The sequence below is a fragment of the Rhamphochromis sp. 'chilingali' genome, assembly GCF_963969265.1.
Source record: "Rhamphochromis sp. 'chilingali' genome assembly, chromosome: 2".
Classification (NCBI taxonomy): domain Eukaryota; kingdom Metazoa; phylum Chordata; class Actinopteri; order Cichliformes; family Cichlidae; genus Rhamphochromis; species Rhamphochromis sp. 'chilingali'.
In genome coordinates, this window is record NC_137930.1 from 39822817 (window position 1) to 39844324 (window position 21508).

The window sequence follows — 21508 nt, forward strand, 5'->3', positions numbered from 1 at the left end:
GTGCCAGATTAGCTGAATATTTAACCTTTTGACTTCTTTGTACTTGCTGGACATTTAGATTAGAGGACATGATTCCCTCACAAACTCACAAATTTTTTTTGTGAGTTTGTGTGTATATATATATATATATATATATGTGTGTGTGTGTGTGTGTGTGTGTGTGTGTGTGTGTGTGTGTGTGTGTGTGTATGTATGTATATGAGTCCTGAATTAATCCATATTCATAAAAAGGATGTCAGCAATACTATAAAATATCTTTTTTAACCTCCTGAAATTTAATAATTTAGGCAAATAAACTGTTCCTGGAAGGTGCCAACATAAACCAGGTTGTGCTGTGGCTGTTTTACGATGTGGAGGCTCGTGCTGACTCTCACTCTGTTCTTCTTGGGATCTGAGGCCATAGTGACCTGCAGGGATAACAATGATCATGAGGTAGACTGGTGAGGAAACACTTTTATTAAAATCCTTTCTAAGACAGCAATGAACTAATCTTGTCTCACTCTTAACTTGTCACATACTGAGTCTCAGTAAAGCCTGTTTTTATTAACACTGTACAACAGCAGGCATTCTTTCATCCTCATTTTTAATGTGTAGAACAGTACACTAGAGAGCAATAGGAGGAGTGAAACAGACACGAGTGCTTAATGTGAGTGGGTTTTTTAACATTTTAAAACTAAACACTAACAGCAGAGGTAGAGTTGAAAATTTAAAATCAAAATGCAAACAAGTGCAAAAACAAAAACAAAGAACCAACTCTTTTACTCTGGTTAAAGGTTATATGACTGTGCCGTCTGTCACTTTACCTGCCTCTCAGTGACAACTCTGTTGGAAAATTATGCTAAGGGTGTCCCCTGGGCATCAAAGAAAAGGTTTTAACCAAATGTTTTTAGTGGGAGTCAGTCAGGCTAACATTTATCCTTTTGTCTCTTTTTACATTTTATTTCTCTTTGTGATCAGGTACATCTTATATAAGGCACCAGGAGAGAAGATCCCAGATCCTCAAAATCCTCAAACTAAAATATATAAAAGGGAGATAAAATACATTTACATCGATTCAACACAAAGAGTGGATATGGTACCCGGTACAACTAACTATAAGAACCTCATCGATTCTTCTGCTGCCTTGGGCAACACGCTGAGGCCAATCTTGAAGTCAGTTAAAGACATGGTGAGAGTCTTTGGTTGGTTAAACACATAAAAGACAAAAACCAAGTTACCAGTGAACACTAATCTGTTTCAAAAATAAGTATAATTTTGTCTCTGCAACATGTGTTGCTAAGACTTTTCAGAGAGGATGTGTCACAATGGCAACCAAGAAAATGGAGCTTTAAAAAGTGGCAACTGTTGCATTTTAACCCAAACCTAAAACTACCAAACAGCCTTGTTGCTAAAACCTAACCAGGCAGATTACCTGAAAAACAGACAAAATCTCTGTCTAGAAGCTGGAATTAAAAGGTTGAATGTCATGAGTGTTTCTGCTGTGAGACTGTGTTGTCATGTAGGCCTGCTCTGTATGTTTACTTACAAAGTGTTAATGTAGCTTTTTTTGCATCATTTGCAGCCACGAAACTTTGGATTCCTCAGTTACAGCGATCAGCCTCCAGGATGTAGTGCCAACACTGACATTTTTGGCCACAGTAAAGGTAAGTAAAGCTAGAGATTGTATCTTTTCACTAAGAACACACTGTCACGAGTCCATCATATAAGGGAAATACTTGCTATGGTTCTGGGTCTGTTGAGCATTTTTAGTTTATCCTGTTATTGTGATTCTTTTGGTGATATTGCGAAGATATTGAAGTTTTACAGTTTAGTCTTGAGTTCAGTTCTTTCTGTGTTTCTGAGTTTATTTATATTTCAGGTTACTGGTTGCTTGTCTGTGAGGTTCCTCTTGTGTCATGTTTTTCTGTGTTTAGCTCCTTCACCCTCTCTGTGTGTATTTCTCACTCTCCCTGTCGTAGGTTGTGTCTCTGTGTTTCTTACCCTTACCTGTTCCTCTCTTTGTGTTTCATCTTTTGTATCTGTTGGTTTACACACGTTTCTGTGTCAAGCCCATGTTTCTTAGTCTATGCCTCAGTGTGTTTCATGTTTTATTTTGACAGTTTTGCATCCTATATTCAGTGTGTTTAGTTTTGCTTCCCCTGTCTCTTTATGTCTAATTTATTCCTGCTGTGTTCTCATGTGCTTCCACTTCCCTTGTCACCCCTCAGTGTTTATATTGTCCCCGTATTCCTCAGCCCTTTATCAGTTTGTGTGTTCATCTTGCTACTCCTGTTAGTTTTCTCTGTTGTCAGGGTTCTGGGTCTTGAACTTAACTTTTGAGTTTATATATTTTTGTGTTACTATGGTTCAAGTCAATCCTGTTCTCATGTGCGCTCCTTCCTCCTGGCTATGTGTCTTGTTGTGTGTTATAGTTTGCGTCTTAGTGTTTCCTGTTTTATTTTGACAGTCTCTCATTTCGTGTTTTGTATTGCTTCCCCTGTGTCATTATGTCTATTCATCCCAATTGCATTCCCATGTGTTTAAACTTCCCTCATCACCCTCATGTGTATGTATTGTGTGAGCTTCCCTGTGTTCGTTGTCGAGTTGTCTGTTAACCTCCCCTGCGTCTTCATGTCCCAGATTTCTCCTCCTGTAGTTTTTCCCAGTTCAGGCTTTTGCTAGTTCTTGTCCAGTTTTTGTTATTGTTTGATTTATGTGTTATCAGACACAATAAAGGCTCGCTTTCTGTTCATTTCGATCCTGCCTCTTATTCACTTGCTTTTGGGTTCACACTACAACACACTGGCCACCTAGCCATGACATCCCTGTTCCAGGTTTTTTGGGGTTTTATTTTCCCCATTGTTTGGTTTTTACTCAGTTTATTTATCGTTATCTTCATTTTCACTTTCCTTGTTTGTGCTCTGCTAATAAACAGCTTGCCTTTTGTTAAGACTACATTTTGGGCCCTGCATTTGGGTCCTCATCACACTCCACTCCATGCCATCTGCGCATGCATTTAGGGACAATACTAGAAACAAAGTCTGTTGACTGGTTGAGTCATCCATGAGTGGGCTAGCAAGGAGTAAAGTATTTGATGAATGGGTATCCATTCTACTGTTTAATGACCAGCTGTGTAACTGTTTCGGTTCACAGGGGTTCTGATGGTTGAAAAAAACAATTATGGGGTCTGGCTCTTACACAGCATGCCTCAATTCCCCTTCAGAAGAGACCAAAACAAGTTCTGGCCTGAAAGCGGATTTAAAAATGCTCAGACGTTCATCTGTGTAACTTTCCCCTACGACCAGTTCAAAAACATCGGTAATAAGCACAATTTAAATTCTATACATTTCACAATTTAACCCCCAGAGGTTGATCTAAAGCTCACAGTAAAGATCTCCTTGATCTATTTCCAGGTAATCACCTGCAGTACATCGGAGCTTTTCCTTTTGACTATGATATTCCAAATGATTTCCATCAAGAGCTCATTAAAGCAACAAAATGGGTTCAAGTCAACCCACCAAGAACCTTACAAATGCTGACGTCAAAAGAACATCAGAACTTTTACAGCATTGCTAAACAACAGTCAGAACACTTAACAGGTGAGATGTCTGTATGTATATGAGTGCCAACTTAAAGGCTAACCTTTTAAATTAAACAAGTGTGGGGCTTGTGTGGGGTTTTTTCAATTTGCTTTTATTTATTTGTTCAATAGTACTAATCAGAATCAGTTTGTAAGAACTGGACAGGATTAAAGGATTCTTGTTGTTTCTTGTAGTTGGAGACCTCTACTTCACCATTGCCCAAGTAATTGACAGTGATGTTGCTGTGCAGACCTGGGGCTGCCAGGCTGGACGGGCCCCGTCCTATTGTTCAGACCCCAACCACAGAGTGTACAATATTCAAAATATCAATACAAATACAGGTGTGGGTAGTTGGACTCCTTCAAATGACCATTCAAAGTGGTGTGTGACCAAAAACCAAAACAAACACTGGACCTGTATTGCTGATGTAAACAGGGCTAAAACCCAGTATGAGAGGCGAGGTGGGGCGCTGTGCATTAACAATCAACGAATAAGAGACATGTTCCTGAATTTTGCTGGGCTCACTGAGGATTGTCCACCTACTATACGTCATGGATTCCACATCATGGACATCGACCCTGACTGTGGGCCAAGCCCTGATTTCAGCACTGATACTCGCATGGGCTGAATACAGCTTAACATCACTGTAGAGTTTCCTACTTTTTAATAAAATGCTAAAGAAAAAGAGTTAGAGACGTATTGGTTTAGTCATCACAGTTTGCCTGTTTCTGAAAAGATAAGTATTACAGCATGATTCACCGATTTTATTCTGTTTGATTATGAGAACAAGATTTTTTTGTGTTGGATAAAATAAATTAATCTGACACCATGATTTGGTTTCTCTTTATCTCTGTTATTAACCCTTTAAAACCGGTGGGAGCGGGCACGCTCTGTTTTGCGTAACTATTTTTAAATCCCGGTAGCTCTGCAACCACGTAAGCTAGCGCAATAATTTTTTTTGCATATGAAACCGGAGGAGTTGTACTTACATCTTACGCCATCAGCTTGTCCTCTGTCACAGTTTCCTTCCACATATAGCTTTGCAAAAACTGCATAAAAAGCGCTTGCACCAACAAAAACATAAAATTCCAGAAACACGCTTTGCCGATCCGATCAGCTGTTCGTAACACTTCCTACATTGGAATAGACTCAGCGCGAACTTTTGCATGTCCGCCATTACCTGCCCAAAACCGGAAGTGACGTCATTTTGCGGAAATGTAGTTTTTTACCATCAGGGCCTCGTGAGCCTATACTGGTGTTTTTAAAAGTTATCTTTGACTTTATGACTTTCTGTGTCGTTTCTGGGATGCTTAGGACTCATGTTGCACTGCTGGAAATAGTTTATTTTGATGCATATGCTGCTTTTTTGCAAATTTGCAGTATAATATTTATTTTTGTTTTTCCTGCAGTATATAAAAATTGGTGTATTTCAAAAATAAAACTATGAAGACACTCAAAATAAATTTCCTGTGGTAGGAAACTATTTTGTGCAACTTTTTTGTATTTACAGTTTTGAGGGATAAGCCTCTTAAATTTCTCTAACTAGAAATATATGTTAAAAAAGCAAAAACAATTATCAATTTGTTTGTAGTTTATTGCACTTTTTTGCAATTTATGTAAGTACTATGCACTTAATGCATACATATTAGTAAAATCTGGGCTATATTGGTTGTATTGATGTATAGCAACTTGAAATGCTCCCAAAAATGGCTCCACAGCATGTAAAAATATAATATAAGCTCTGGCGGACTTGGTTCTATGGTAGGTCTTAAAGGGTTAATCTGTATTTATCACCCTATTCTCCAGCACCCCCTGGTGTACAAATAGCTGCATCTATCATTTTTTACACATACATGAGGAAGCAAATATGATCTCAGTGTGATTGGTTGTCTGTGTTAGCCCTACAACTGTCGAGGGTCCATGGTGTACCGCCCCTCTTCCCCTATGACAGCATGGATAGGCTCCAGCCCAGATATGAGGAATGTGTTTTTCAAAAAAAAAAAAAAAATCTAATTTTGTTCAGTGTTCAGTGTCAAAATAATTCTAAATATTTTAACATAGTAAAATTTCAAAGAGAAACTAATTTATACTTATCTTTTTTATGGCCAATTTGGTAAGCAGGTGAACACTTTGGAGAATCCAGGATTTATTTTTTTATTTTTTTTTATTTTTTTTTTATCTGTCCCGTTTTGCTCTTTTGCCATCAGAATTGTTGTCTAAAGGTGAAGAAAGATGCCCAACGGATTTACTTTACCAAATGGACCATCCCAGCCTTGCCGTAATGGTCAATTTGATTCACATTTTTTTGTTGTTTATTTTATTTCATTTTCACTCGCTAAATACGGGACAGACATGACTGGGGGGGGGGGGGGGAGGAGGGAGAAAGAAAGAGAGCAAGGGCGTAGATTTCGTTCTGGCATTGGTGGGGATGAATGATTCAGGGGTTTTTTCCTTTTTGTCTTTGCTTCTTGATAACAAAAGGATAAATGTACTTGCCTACATATGCTATTCTACATGCTTTTAACCCTTTAAGACCTACCATAGAACCAAGTCCGCCAGAGCTTATATTGTATTTTTACATGCTGTAGTGCCATTATTGGGAGCATTTCAAGTTGATATACATCAATACAACCATTATAGCCCAAATTTTAATAATATGTCTGCATTAAGTGCATAGTACTTACATACATTGCAAAAAAGTGCAATAAAGTACAAAAAAATTTAAAATCGTTTTTGTTTTTTTAACATATATTTCTAGTTAGAGAAATTTAAGAAGCTTATCCCTCAAAACTGCAAATACAAAAAAGTTGCACAAAATAGTTTCCCACCACAGGAAATTTATTTTAATTGTCTTCAAAGTTTTATTTTTGAAATACACCAATTTTTATATACTGCAGGAAAAACGAAAATAAATATTATAATGCAAATTTGCAAAAAAGCAGCATACAGTGGGGCAAAAAAGTATTTAGTCAGCCACCGAGTGTGCAAGTTCCCCCACTTAAAATGATGACAGAGGTCAGTAATTTGCACCAGAGGTACACTTCAACTGTGAGAGACAGAATGTGAAAAAAAAATCCATGAATCCACATGGTAGGATTTGTAAAGAATTTATCCGTAAATCAGGGTGGAAAATAAGTATTTGGTCACCTCAAACAAGGAAAATCTCTGGCTCTCACAGACCTGTAACGTCTTCTGTAAGAAGCTTTTCTGTCCCCCACTCGTTACCTGTATGAATGGCACCTGTTTGAACTCATCATCTGTATAAAAGACACCTGTCCACAGCCTCAAACAGTCAGACTCCAAACTCCGCCATGGCCAAGACCAAAGAGCTCTCGAAGGACACCAGGAAAAGTATTGTAGACCTGCACCAGACTGGGAAGAGTGAATCTACAATAGGCAAGCAGCTTGGTGTGAAGAAATCAACTGTGGGAGCAATCATCAGAAAATGGAAGACATACAAGACCACTGATAATCTCCCACGATCTGGGGCTCCACGCAAGATCTCATCCCGTGGGGTCAAAATGATCATGAGAACGGTGAGCAAAGATCCCAGAACCACACGGGGGGACCTGGTGAATGACCTGCAGAGAGCTGGGACCAAAGTAACAAAGGTCACCATCAGTAACACACTAAAACGGCAGGGAATCAAATCCCGCAGTGCCAGACGTGTTCCGCTGCTGAAGCCAGTGCATGTCCAGGCCCGTCTGAAGTTTGCCAGAGAGCACATGGATGATACAGCAGAGGATTGGGAGAATGTCATGTGGTCAGATGAAACCAAAGTAGAACTTTTTGGTATAAACTCAACTCGTCGTGTTTGGAGGACGAAGAATACTGAGTTGCATCCCAAGAACACCATACCTACTGTGAAGCATGGGGGTGGAAACATCATGCTATGGGGCTGTTTTTCTGCCAAGGGGACAGGACGACTGATCCGTGTTAAGGACAGAATGAATGGGGCCATGTATCGTGAGATTTTGAGCCAAAACCTCCTTCCATCAGTGAGAACTTTGAAGATGAAACGAGGCTGGGTCTTCCAACATGACAATGATCCAAAACACACCGCCCGGGCAACAAAGGAGTGGCTCCGTAAGAAGCATTTGAAAGTCCTGGAGTGGCCTAGCCAGTCTCCAGACCTCAACCCCATAGAAAATCTGTGGCGGGAGTTGAAAGTCCGTGTTGCTCGGCGACAGCCCCAAAACATCACTGCTCTCGAGAAGATCTGCATGGAGGAATGGGCCAAAATACCAGCTACTGTGTGTGCAAACCTGGGGTCCGTTCTTCGTACCTCGCTAAGTAAGTTAGCTGGATTTGATTGTTGACGATTTCGCGTGATCCTGGATCGTTCGGTTCCCCGAAGCCCATCCGGGACTTGCTGTCATAGCAACAGAGCCGTAAGCGTAAACCTGTTCGGGAGCAGGTTTACTTTATGTAAACAGGATTAGATCGCGGCCACGCAGGTATGTCCGCGTCATTTATACGAAAGCAACAGCGATATTCCACCACTGTTTCACCATAAATAAATAACATCAATGTAACTAAAGATAATGCAGCACTTGATCCTTTCATTGATTTCACACAGATACATACAGGTCATTTCCTAAAAAAGGGAAATGTACTATTAACATTCTATTACATGTATGTGATTATTACAGATGTAATTCATATTTCAGAGTAGTAATTGTAAATTACTTCGTGTAATCAAGATGAGAGACCACGGCTATAAAAGCGAAGGTGGATTTGGGAAGCCTGTCGCAGCCATGTCCTGTCCGTTTACGCGAGCAGCCCATTGCGGAAGGTGCAAGATTGATAAGGAGAGTCCTCAGAATTCAGCGTATATTGCGGGATAGACAGGATCCTTTAGCTCAGTGCGACAGTGTGCTCATAGAGAGATATCGATATTCCCGTGAGGGTATTATTTACTTAACCAACTTGTTGACGAGGGGGTGCAGGACCACCACCTGTCTTTTTTTGCGCTGCCCTTTTCTTGGTTGCTGTTATAAGCAAACAAACAGAGTATTCCAGGGTCTCTTTGCAAGAGACTAAAAGCAATGTAGGTGATAAATATTACCATTCTGTAGAATATTCTTATATTTCACTTTTACTTGTTCCCATGTTCTAGTGGGTCCTGTCGTGGCTCTAATGTGAAAGAGGATATGATATAACATATTATAATATAGTATAATGTAATATAATATTGGATAATATAGTGTGATATGATAAATCTACCCTACCGCCTACTGGTGTTGGCCAGAGGGGCCGATGGCGCAATATGGCAGCCTGGCTTCTGTCAGTCTGCCCCAGGGCAGCTGTGGCTACAACCGTAGCTGCCTCCACCAGTGTGTGAATGTGAGAGTGACTGAATAGTGGCATTGTCATGCGCTTTGGGTGCCTTGAAAAGCGCTATATAAATCCACTCCATTATTATTGTTATTATTAAATTACTTACGAGTTTAATTTGTCAGCAACTTTCTGCCAGCCCTCTCTCCTTGCTTTTGCAGCCTTTGCAGTGTTCCCTTGTGTTCTGATTGAACTCTGAAACTCCTGAAATCCCTCACTCAAGAGTTCTTGCTCTGCTGCCGGAAAATACCGAGCGCGCTCCTTCGACATTTTCGCCGACCAATCAAAGGGTTGCCGATCAATGTTTCTACTATCGATGCGTAGCCCCTGTTGGGCCACCCAGTGATCTCACATTACTTCATCCAGCTGTACTAATTGTCAACAACAGGTGTGTTCGTGGAACCGGAATAGCGAGCTCAGAGTTAGCGCGATGATTTGGTCTTGGATGTGTCATTTGATCTTGGATGTAGTAAGCGAGGTACGAAGAACGGACCCCTGGTAAAGACCTATAGTAAACGTTTGACCTCTGTTATTGCCAACAAAGGTTATGTTACAAAGTATTGAGTTGTATTTTTGTTATTGACCAAATACTTATTTGCCACCCTGATTTACGAATAAATTCTTTACAAATCCTATTCATGGATTTTTTTTCACATTCTGTCTCTCACAGTTGAAGTGTACCTCTGGTGCAAATTACTGACCTCTGTCATCATTTTAGGTGGGGGAACTTGCACAATCGGTGGCTGACTAAATACTTTTTTGCCCCACTGTATGCATCAAAATAAACTATTTCCAGCAGTGCAATATGAGTCCTAAGCATCCCAGAAACGACACAGAAAGTCATAAAGTCAAAGATAACTTTTAAAAACACCAGTATAGGCTCATGAGGCCCTGATGGTAAAAAACTTCATTTCCACAAAATGACGTCACTTCCGGTTTTGGGCAGGACATGGAGGACATGCGATAGTTCGAGCTGATGGATGTAGGAAGTGTTATGAACAGCTGATCGGATCGGCAAAGCGTGTTTCTGGAATATTATGTTTTTGTTGCTGCAAGTGCTTTTTATACAGTTTTTGCAAAGCTATATGTGGAAGGAAACTGTGACCTAGGACAAGCTGATGGCGTAAGATGTAAGTACAACTCCTCCAGTTTCATATGCAAAAAAAATTATTGCGCTAGCTTACGTGGTTGCAGAGCTACCGGGATTTAAAAATAGTTACGCAAAACAGAGCGTACCCGCTCTGACCGGCTTTAAAGGGTTAAACCATTTAAAATTACAATTGATAGTTTTATATGTGAGTTATATAATGCTAAATTACAATTAAACAAATGACTAAGTATTTTAGACTTTAGTTTACTTCAGCCATATTCAATATAAATCAGGTATCATACAAAAATAAAAATAACTTCAAATTCAGCAGGGCTGGACTGAGACAAAATATCGGCATTTTGACTAGTGACCGGCCCACCATGGTATTATAGGAAAAGTCATAAATCCTTTAAAGCCTTTATAATAAGCTTAAACCTACACCACCTTCCCTATTCTGGTATTCTAAACAGTAACACCTAATTTATAATTACATATACCTATAACTAATAGAGCTGCCAACTCCCAGCAAAAAAAGAAAAGAAAAAAATAGGGAACCACTCCCCCACCCTCTGCCTCAAGATGCTTAACTAACAAAACTGATTTAAATTTAATGCACGTATAAAACAAATGCACATAAATCTATTATTTTTCTCCAGTAATTAAATAGATTCAACATCTTTCTTCAACAGAATTGCAGACTGCACAGATGGTACTGTTAGGTTTTGTATTGTTGATTGTCATTTATGCTTAGAAATATTTAACCATATATGCTTAGAGGTGTATAATCAATTGTGTAGTGATAGGTTGTGTGATCTTTAACAGGCTGCAAAGGCTTGGTGTGTATTCCACACTGGAATGCACACCTACATCCTGGGAGCATGGGAAGAGGTCGTACCTTCTCTTATTGTTTTATGGTAGGATAAACGTGGCTACGTTTGTTTTAGTCTAAGTGCTTTTTTGTTTAGATGAACTGTTGGATTTTCCAGACCAGCAGGTTAAGGGAAGTTGTTTATGGGGTCACACTCTGACCCCACACACACACACACACACACACACACACACACACACACACACACACACACACACACACAGGTCAGTAATTTGCACCAGAGGTACACTTCAACTGTGAGAGACAGAATGTGAAAAAAAAATCCATGAATCCACATGGTAGGATTTGTAAAGAATTTATTCGTAAATCAGGGTGGAAAATAAGTATTTGGTCAATAACAAAAATACAACTCAATACTTTGTAACATAACCTTTGTTGGCAATAACAGAGGTCAAACGTTTACTATAGGTCTTTACCAGGTTTGCACACACAGTAGCTGGTATTTTGGCCCATTCCTCCATGCAGATCTTCTCGAGAGCAGTGATGTTTTGGGGCTGTCGCCGAGCAACACGGACTTTCAACTCCCGCCACAGATTTTCTATGGGGTTGAGGTCTGGAGACTGGCTAGGCCACTCCAGGACTTTCAAATGCTTCTTACGGAGCCACTCCTTTGTTGCCCGGGCGGTGTGTTTTGGATCATTGTCATGTTGGAAGACCCAGCCGCGTTTCATCTTCAAAGTTCTCACTGATGGAAGGAGGTTTTGGCTCAAAATCTCACGATACATGGCCCCATTCATTCTGTCCTTAACACGGATCAGTCGTCCTGTCCCCTTGGCAGAAAAACAGCCCCATAGCATGATGTTTCCACCCCCATGCTTCACAGTAGGTATGGTGTTCTTGGGATGCAACTCAGTATTCTTCTTCCTCCAAACACGACGAGTTGAGTTTATACCAAAAAGTTCTACTTTGGTTTCATCTGACCACATGACATTCTCCCAATCCTCTGCTGTATCATCCATGTGCTCCCTGGCAAACTTCAGACGGGCCTGGACATGCACTGGCTTCAGCAGCGGAACACGTCTGGCACTGCGGGATTTGATTCCCTGCCGTTTTAGTGTGTTACTGATGGTGACCTTTGTTACTTTGGTCCCAGCTCTCTGCAGGTCATTCACCAGGTCCCCCCGTGTGGTTCTGGGATCTTTGCTCACCGTTCTCATGATCATTTTGACCCCACGGGATGAGATCTTGCGTGGAGCCCCAGATCGTGGGAGATTATCAGTGGTCTTGTATGTCTTCCATTTTCTGATGATTGCTCCCACTAGGGCTGGGCCATATTATACCGTTCACGGTAATACCGGTATAATGTTAGGCAACGATAGGAAAATGAAATATCGCGATAGAATGGGAGTAAAACGCGCATGCGCAGTGCCTTTGTTTTCATACGCACATGGCCGATTGTTGAGTGAAACAGATGAACCAGAATTGGTTTGTAAAAATGGTGCAACTTCCGTGATGTGGAACTGGTTTGGTGTTTGTCCATCAGATACACAACAAAGCACATTTTTTTGCAGAACATGCAAGCGGCCTTTGTTATTGTCATATTTATCGGACTAAGATGCTCTTAAATCTGGGAGTAATCTGGGTCCTAAACTCCGTATGCTTCAGGTCAAACAACACTGCAGCATCACTTTCATCTTTAATAAAACGATCAGCATTGCTGCTTTACCAGGTGTAACTATAAAGTTTAACTTCCAGGCATCCATGAAAACAAAAGTTATTACATTTAACGGAGTTAGAAGTTAGCAGGAAGCTAGCGGAAGTTAGCTCGCTAGTTTCGCTAGTTACCTAAGCATGATATTGCATGTTCTGACTGAGAGATTTCTGAAAAAAATCAAACGTACAGATCTGCTATCACTTCCAACATAAATGAAGACAGGAAACTAAACAGCAGCGACGTTTGCAGGGTTACTGAAGTTGGGCTAGCTGGTATATAATGACGTGCTACGTGATTGCTAGCGACACAGCTATGTTAGCATAACATAAACAGTGAAGCTGGAGGACGAACACTAACACTTTTCCACTTATAAAAGTTAACGTGAAGGTTCTTCATGGTTAGAGACAAATGCAATCGCATGGCAGGATGCTGTAAACGGACCAAACTTCAGTCAGGAGAACAACTGAGATAATCCATCCACAATACGAGGTTAGTCATTAATATACTGCAGCAACATGGGAATAGAGCAGCTGCCAGAGAATTCAACATTAATGAATCAATGGTACAGAAGTGGAGGAAGCAAGAAGAATGAGTTTAATAAAGTTTGATTTATCTGACTGCTTTGTTTCGCTTAATGTGCCTTATAATCCCGTGCACCTTATGGTCCGAAAAATGCGTAATGCACACTGCAGTTTAATGTTGCAAAGCACCTCTTTTTAACTTCAGTGGATATTATACATGGTTATGCTCAGGATATGTCAGCCCATTTCTACTGGAAATGCCTTTTGGTTAAACTTTCAGCAAGGAATTTGCATTTGCACTGTTACATTTTTATAAAGCTTTAATGTACATAAAAACCAGCTTCTTGTTTAAGTGAAAATAAATGGAAGGTTGTCTTTTTGCGCTAGTAATGTTGTGGAGTTGTATTTTGTCTCGCATCAATTATATCGTCGGTTATATCGTTATCGCAAATTTTCAAATATATATCGTGATAAATATTTTTGGCCATATCGCCCTGCTCTAGCTCCCACAGTTGATTTCTTCACACCAAGCTGCTTGCCTATTGTAGATTCACTCTTCCCAGTCTGGTGCAGGTCTACAATACTTTTCCTGGTGTCCTTCGAGAGCTCTTTGGTCTTGGCCATGGCGGAGTTTGGAGTCTGACTGTTTGAGGCTGTGGACAGGTGTCTTTTATACAGATGATGAGTTCAAACAGGTGCCATTCATACAGGTAACGAGTGGGGGACAGAAAAGCGTCTTACAGAAGACGTTACAGGTCTGTGAGAGCCAGAGATTTTCCATGTTTGAGGTGACCAAATACTTATTTTCCACCCTGATTTACGGATAAATTCTTTACAAATCCTACCATGTGAATTCATGGATTTTTTTTCACATTCTGTCTCTCACAGTTGAAGTGTACCTCTGGTGAAAATTACTGACCTCTGTCATCATTTTAAGTGGGGGAACTTGCACAATCGGTGGCTGACTAAATACTTTTTTGCCCCACTGTATATGTCTTATCACCTTAAATCTTCACTCAAAGACAAGTATCTTTGACAGTGCATATATAGGTGTATCATATATAAGAGACAAATGTTGTTCCTTCAGTATGTTGGCATTACTAAATTTGGCTCATTGCTTATATATATTTATAAAAAGAAAATGTATAAGCTGTGATAACTGTTTCTGATAAAATGAAGAGTAGACTGATATATTAAATATTCCTTTATTGGGTGAGAAAATCAGACCATGTCATAACTGCTTTAAGTCATACAGAATAGATATCAGAGCCTTAAACAGGCGGACTTCTGCTAAATGGGTCAAACTGGGCAGAAAGTATACAAACACATAACATCCTTATAGAATATGATGTAACACTATAGATCAACTTACCTCAGAATATATAAAGCATATAAACAATTACAGCAATATGATGCAACAAACACAGCAGTGCTACTAATCCAAAATACTCAAAGCTTCATAGAACTGAAACAAACATTTATTTTTAGCTCCATTCTGCTGCTGATACGTACTTTAGGTTTCTGAATATTAAACTTGTTGCTGCCTTTCATAGTGTGTAACTTGAAGGCCCTGAGTACTTTCTCCCACACTGAAAACACTGGAATGATCAAATTATTTGAATATTACCTAATAAGACTGATTCAGGACAGACTGTTAGTTATTTCAAACTTTCCTAGCAGTCCTTCACAAACAGGGAACAGTCTGTCTATTCTCTCCATCTGTCAGCTGCTGCTGGCTCTTCCTCCTCCTCTTCCTCACACACTGCTGAGTTTGTCCTGGTGGATCATCAGGGGTGCAAAGCCTCACAGATGTGCAGCAGTGGGTCCCTCAGTCTGTCCTCACTCTTGACACTTGCAGTTGTCACTAGGGATGGGTATCGTTTAGGTTTTATCCGATACCGGTGCCAAATCGGTACTTTTGAAACGGTGCTGGTGCTTAAACGGTGCTCAAACCGGTGCTTAAAGAATGGAGAACACAAAATTGGTCCAAAAACCTCTCATGTTCAGCTGTTTTTTGTAAAAAGATAACCATGTTAGCCTTTTCTGCAGCTATAGGGCATATATGGTATCACTCTTGGCTGGAAGCAGTGCTTAAACAATGGAAAAAACACAAACTTTGTCCAAAAACCTCTCATGTTTAACTGTTTTCCACTTTTTCTTTGGTCATTTTAGCCTTTTTGTCCAGGGTAAAGGGAGTATCTGCCATCAAACAAGAAGACAGCCGCATGTAGCTATGATGATGTTTGCTAGTTCACCTTACATGCATTAATGTAATAACGTGGTTAGCCTACTCAACGTAAATTACACATGAACAACATTAAGCTACTCACGCAGAGAAGAACGGCTGCTGCTGCTGCATCATCATCCTCATCATTTCTGCTACACTGGCAGGGCTACGGGCCAGGACTCTCCTCTTCGTGTTTTTGGGGGATGTTGCATAACAGGCAACCCACCCGCAGTAGATGTGCTCGGTGTGAGGTCTCGCAGCAAGCTATCAAATACGGCGCATTTCTGGGCTTTTAAAAAAAACGCTATGCGTCGCCAGGTGTTTCATCGGATTTGAGGTGTTACCTCCTTTGACAGTATCACAGTATCAGCTCAAAGCACTTGTTGCAGGCTGCTGAGTTTGCATATTTTGCTGTGAAGTACAGCCAGACTTTTGACCGCTTCGCCTTGGGCATTTTTAATCTGTAGCTGTGCTCTAAAAGAACGTACGTACCTGGGCCCGCCTACTATCCTCGGAAACGTAAAATGATTGGCTAGAAGTGTATCACAGCTCAGGAAAAAATAGCACCGAAATAAAGCACCGAAATGTGCGCTGCTTTTCGGTCTGGTTACTACCGTTTATGTCAGAACCGGTGCCATCATGGCACCGGACACCGGTACCCATCCCTAGTTGTCACACATGGAAATCAAATGTGTGATAAGCTGCAGGATTCAAACACAAGTGTAACGTATAAATACACGTTCATACTTTTATTACACAATCAGAGAGAAAGAAACAGAGAGAGAGTGCAGGACAGACAGACAGGTGTCTCAGGTGTACACACTGCTACAAAACAGCACAAGAGAATTTAGTGTTTGTGTTATTACGAAACAAGAAGAGTTCCCAGATGGTGCAGTGGACACATGTGTGACTCCTGTGATTAAAGCATCTTTCTTTCAGCTTAACGAGTGAACCGTCAGCTCGTTCAAACACACGTTAAAGTCCGTTTGGCTCGACACCACCGAACAGAGGCAGCAATATAACATAGCTAACATTAACAGTGCAGTGAATCCTGCTTGTGCCGTGATATTCAGGACTGCAAACCGAGCAGCATCACTGACTTTCAGCCTGTTGTGTTTGTGGATATATGACTGACTTTAATTATCCACAAAATCACCAGATTCTCTGTAAGATTAAGGCCAACTATATATATATTTTGAAGTAGAGGCTTTAAAACCAAGTAAACGCTGAAAGTACAAACATCACTAATGTCACATAACTTTGCCGACATGTGGCCAACAGTAATGTTTTAATGTTCTTCATTATTAAACTTTCGCACATAAATAAGTGACACAATATTCAGTACTTGCTTTTGACAGTTCACTCTTCGGCCGCTCCCTTCTGCCGTATTTTGCGGGAAAATTATCCACACCCACCGCCGCGCTATGAATTGTGCAATATATGGGACCACGAAGCGCGCACCGGACCACGCTTGATATTTGGGGAAATCGACGGCGCATTTGGAGTACGCATTTGAAGTACACTTCGAATTGGGACAGCCGTCGTCGCGTGGCGGTAACGTAATCGCACTCAAAATGCGTACTTCAAGCGTGCGGTCTCTTAATTGGGACACAGCCACTGTAACGAATAGAACACCTGTCCTGTCTAAGAAATAGATCAATAAAGTAAAAAAAAGAATTATGAAGGGACTCCGTTAAATAGGAAAAACAAAGGAATTCAACAAATTCAAATCTAAATTGAATTTGTGGCCAACAGTAATGTTTTAATGTTCTTCATTATAAAAACATTCGCGAATAAATACGTGACATAATATTCAGTACTTACTTCTGAAAGTTTACTCTTCGGCGGCTCCGCTTCCGCCATTTTTTTCGGCAAAATTATCCACACCACAGCCGGGCTATGAAATCTGCCATATGTTGGGCCATGAAGGCTACACCGACCCATCCTTAAAATTCAGGGAAATTAAGGACGCATTTGAGGGCCGTATTTCGAGCAGCCTTTGAATTGGGACAGCCTTCGTCATGTCGCTGTGGCGTAATCGGCCTTAAAATGCGGCCTTGTAGTTACTAGGTAACAAAAGCTCAACACTGCCCCTAGCGTCCTGGAGCACTTCCGTTGTGTTTTGGAATTTGCAAGTGTTTTGGAGTTTGCATGTATTTTGGAGTTTGCAAGTGTTTTGGAGTTTGTACGTGCTTTGTCTCTAGGGGCCACCGTATGTGCGTACTTGTAAGCGTGGCAATGGCGGAGGAGCGCGGCTAAAAAACTTATTACTTTTTCTGGGTCACAAAATAAAACTTTTAAGATATTTTCAGGCAAGAATGTAGCTGTGTAAAGTTTAAGTATCTGCTCGATTTATCAAGACATCACATATTTGCAAAAATGCTCTAACGTTTTCGGAGACGTCCATTTTTTTTCATGCTTTGTGGCAGCTTTTGAACATCTGTGGCATCTATTAATGTCAAATCTAGCCTTTATTTAACAACATAAGCAATCTCTATGTTACAATAATTGCACAGCCATTAAGGATCAAATCAGTTTCTGAAAAATGTTCTGTTTTTTCTCCCTCTGCTTGCTTCTTACTGTCTTTGAGGCTCGGGACCAGCACTCCTGTTGTTGGACAGAAAGACATCAACTCAGCGGTAAGTATTTTGGTTTTCCAATACATTAGCAACTGTCAGTGACATTTATATTAATCAGGCTGAACTTTAATCATACTTTAGATCAGCCTGTTTTACTTATTGTTTTATTTGTGCTTTGGTTTGGGGAAGTTTTGCTGTTGACTCCAGTTAATTCTACAAGACATGCTGTGTAAGTAAACAAACAATAACAGTTTGGTCTGCATTTCTTGAAAGATCACATCCCCCAAACTTAGTTTAGAGGGTCTACACTGTATATAGTGAAGTCTGCAAGTTTTCTAACAGCAAAATTTGTTTTGTTCCCAAATCATTTTGCACATCATTAGAATGAAAGTTATTGGCCATGTTTGCATAGCCCTTTTTAAAACGATGCTTTCATGACATTATTGTGTGTCGGGTGGGGGTCAGGGCTATCCAGACTGACAATTGGGACATTGAATGTCACCTCTCTGGTGGGGAGGGAGCCTGAGATTGTCTAAATTGGAGTCTGTTTTATACCAAATGCAGAAAAAAATGTTTTAAGAAAGCAATTAAGTTCATGTTCCAAAAAATATGATTGTTTGCTTGCAGGACACCAGGAGAGATGAGTCCTCCGTCACAGATGGTGTGGTCAGTGAAGATGGTCGCCTGCAGGTTCAAGCTCATTGCATCTCCAACCCACATCCACTGCCACTGTACTTCAGGGAAGTTAAAGACTTTCTTCTGCACTTACATTTGGATCACCTCGATCCATGATAGTCATTCAGGCAGTAATGCCTGGACTGGAAACAAGCCATCCTTAAAACATTACAACATTCCAGCTCATGTGTTGGAATGAAAAACAAATGTGTTGTTTAAATCAGAGACTGCACTTGTGACAGAACAACAAATATTTTATTTTGATTATATAAGTAATGTAAGTACGAAACAAACTTGTGGTAGGCCTAAACTTATTTTCAGAATAATTACATCTGAGACTTTGTTTCATTGTGAGATTATAACAGTGATGGCAATATAATTGTTTGTTGTTCAGCAGAACAGTGTCCAGTATGTTGGCTGTTATACTTTGTTGTGTTTGAAAATAAAAGTTGGGCTGATTTTAACATCATTACAAAAAGTGTTGTTAATTATTTTTAATCATATTCAGGTTACCACAAATTGTTTTTTCATTTAGTTGAACTTGAAATGTTTGTCAGTAGGTAAACAATTAAAATTGTACAGTCAGAAATATCAAGTTATTCTTAATACTGCAGACTTGCAATGTGTAAGTTGTCCTAACAGTCATCTTAAGTAAGCTTTACTTACTCTTTTTGAGGCAACGAGTTTCCTCAATTTCTTTGAGTTCTGGGAACTAACAAGGCTGTACACTGTACTCAAAATGAGTAAGTTGCCCTAACTTGGTCATCTTACGTAGACTTGATCGAATTTTCTTGAGTTCTGGGAACAAATGAGCTTGTACAGAGTACTCAAAATAAATAAGTTGTCCTAATTTAGTCATTTTTAGCTAAGCTTTACTCAATTTTTTTGAGGCAACAAGTTTCCTCAATTTTTTTGAGTTCTGGGAACTAATTAGATTTTACAGTGTAGGACTCCAGTAGAGAACGTAATTTAACTCTTTCTGCACCTCTGGGTGAATGAGATGCTGACAGATCGCTTTTTTTTTCTTTCTATCGGGTTGTTTTTCTTTACTCGAAGAGATCAAATTATTGGTGGGGACAATTCAATAATCGCTGGATATTGGTGGGGACATGTCCCTTCCGTCCATGCCAAATCTACGCCCTTGGTGTGTGCCATTATCTATGCTGAACCAGACATTCCAGCAATAGCTGAGTGACAAGCAGATACAAAAGGGCTGACCTGTCACAATAAAACAGTCCCAGGTCAGTGCCACATATGCAGATGATACGCAGTTATATTTCCACCAGAAGGCAGAGAATACAAATGTAAATTAAATAACAGGAAGGCCTTACCAACATAAATATTAAGAGTATTCATGATATCAAGAACTACAGTATTGATAACTGACATTTGTTAAGTGATACAATTTAATGCACCCTTTTCTAAATAGAAGTAGTTTTTGGTTCCCAACTGGCACGTAAAAAAAAAAAAAAAAAAGGCAGACAGTAATAATGAGCTAGTTCTCACCTGCTGCTCCTTGTTCCTGATGTTGCTATCACTCTGTAGCAACGTGTTTTTCATGTCCTTACTTGAATAAAAGTGCTAAAGACAACACAGTTAGATAGCCATATATTTGCATCAACAAGGTGATTCCCAAAATGCCTTCAGCCTAAGCCTATCTTTGCATGCCGTGCTGTCCTTAAAAATGTTAAGGAGCCTGGACAAGTGGAGGACAGAAGAAGTATGAGGCCTAAAAAAACTGCAGTGGACAAACAGTATGTGAAAGTTATGGAATTGGAAAAACAAAAACCTGACACTGCATCTGGACCTTCTGCTGATTGTTTGCTGTTCACTAAAATCTCATCAGAAATGGTGTCAGAATGGTGGCTGTCAAGAAGACATTGTTAAGGCCTGGAAAAAGGGCAAAAAGGCTGAGGTAGTCAGACAAGAAGATGCAGCTGTCTGATGGATTTATGACTGCAAATTTGAAAATTGTGGTTTAAATTGTTGTCAGTATGTAAGGAGGAGATCAGAAGAGAGGTCCAGCAGCCATCTGTAAAACACTAATAATTGAAGCAGAAAAAAGCCTCTAAAATTAAGATGACCCATCAAACATTTGTGGACATGCTATTGCATCAGTCTTACCTACAAACATTTGTTTACAGATGTTCTATAAAGTCAAGTTTTTAGTTTTTGTGTTTTACACTACGGGGCCACCGTAAAGAGCTCACAGGAAATTTAAATCATTAAAGTTTCACTGAAGCCTTCCTGCATGCACACTGGCAGCGTCATAGTTTAAAGTCAGAGACAATCAGGGCGCCTTCAGAGCAGCAGCGCCCCCTGGTGTTCCCGATTTGTATGAATAAAAATGCGTGCATTTTAACTTCGGTTTTACATTTTAAAGCTGATGCACTCAGGAATCTTTGAGTTTTTTTGTTAGTGTGTAATTAAAATTAGTTTCTGTTTTTAGCACCATGAAGAAATTAACCTGATTTAATTTCGGACAAGACAGAATAAGGTAGAAAGGAAAGTGGGAACAAATTAGAGAACAGACATGCAGGATTAGGGTTGTACTTAAACCCAACATGGGCCACCTGCTCAACCAGGTAAGCAGATCCCAAACTGATTTATTAGCAGTAAATCAAAACTGGAAATTAATCTAAATAAAATAGTAAATAGTATCAAAGCTACTCATGCTTTTACAGATTCACATAAGACCTTATTCAGGATTAAACAGGGTCAAACCAAAGACACACATCCATCAATTAATGCTGAAGGAAACTTCTAGTTGGCCCATTAATAATCATCAACTTACACCCATCTGTATTTCTTTCATTTTTTTGCAATTAAAATCTGATAATCTGTTAGTGTTTATAACTACTGATATGAAAACACATTTCACTTCAAAATGTGAAAGACACAGAACTATTAAAAATAGTCAGTACTGCGTTAATCCCCTGCATGCACTCCAGCAACAGTACTGGTGTCTGATATCTG

At 39.9% G+C, this 21508-nt stretch overlaps 1 protein-coding gene and 1 long non-coding RNA gene across 2 annotated transcripts; both read left to right on the plus strand.

Moving 5' to 3' along the window:
• Positions 1-348: 348 nt before the first annotated feature.
• LOC308390157 (deoxyribonuclease-2-beta-like) lies at positions 349-4188 on the plus strand (the record flags this gene model as incomplete). The annotated part of the gene is made up of 6 exons (XM_080871863.1): positions 349-440; positions 958-1168; positions 1562-1643; positions 3133-3297; positions 3393-3578; positions 3755-4188. The coding sequence occupies 6 exons, from the start codon at positions 349-351 to the stop codon at positions 4186-4188; spliced, it is 1170 nt and encodes a 389-aa protein (XP_080727989.1).
• A 9783-nt stretch (positions 4189-13971) lies between these two features.
• Positions 13972-21446, plus strand: LOC308391936. Its single transcript, XR_013970727.1, has 2 exons — positions 13972-17917; positions 18485-21446. It is a non-coding gene; the product is annotated as an uncharacterized lncRNA (long non-coding RNA).
• Positions 21447-21508: the final 62 nt, after the last annotated feature.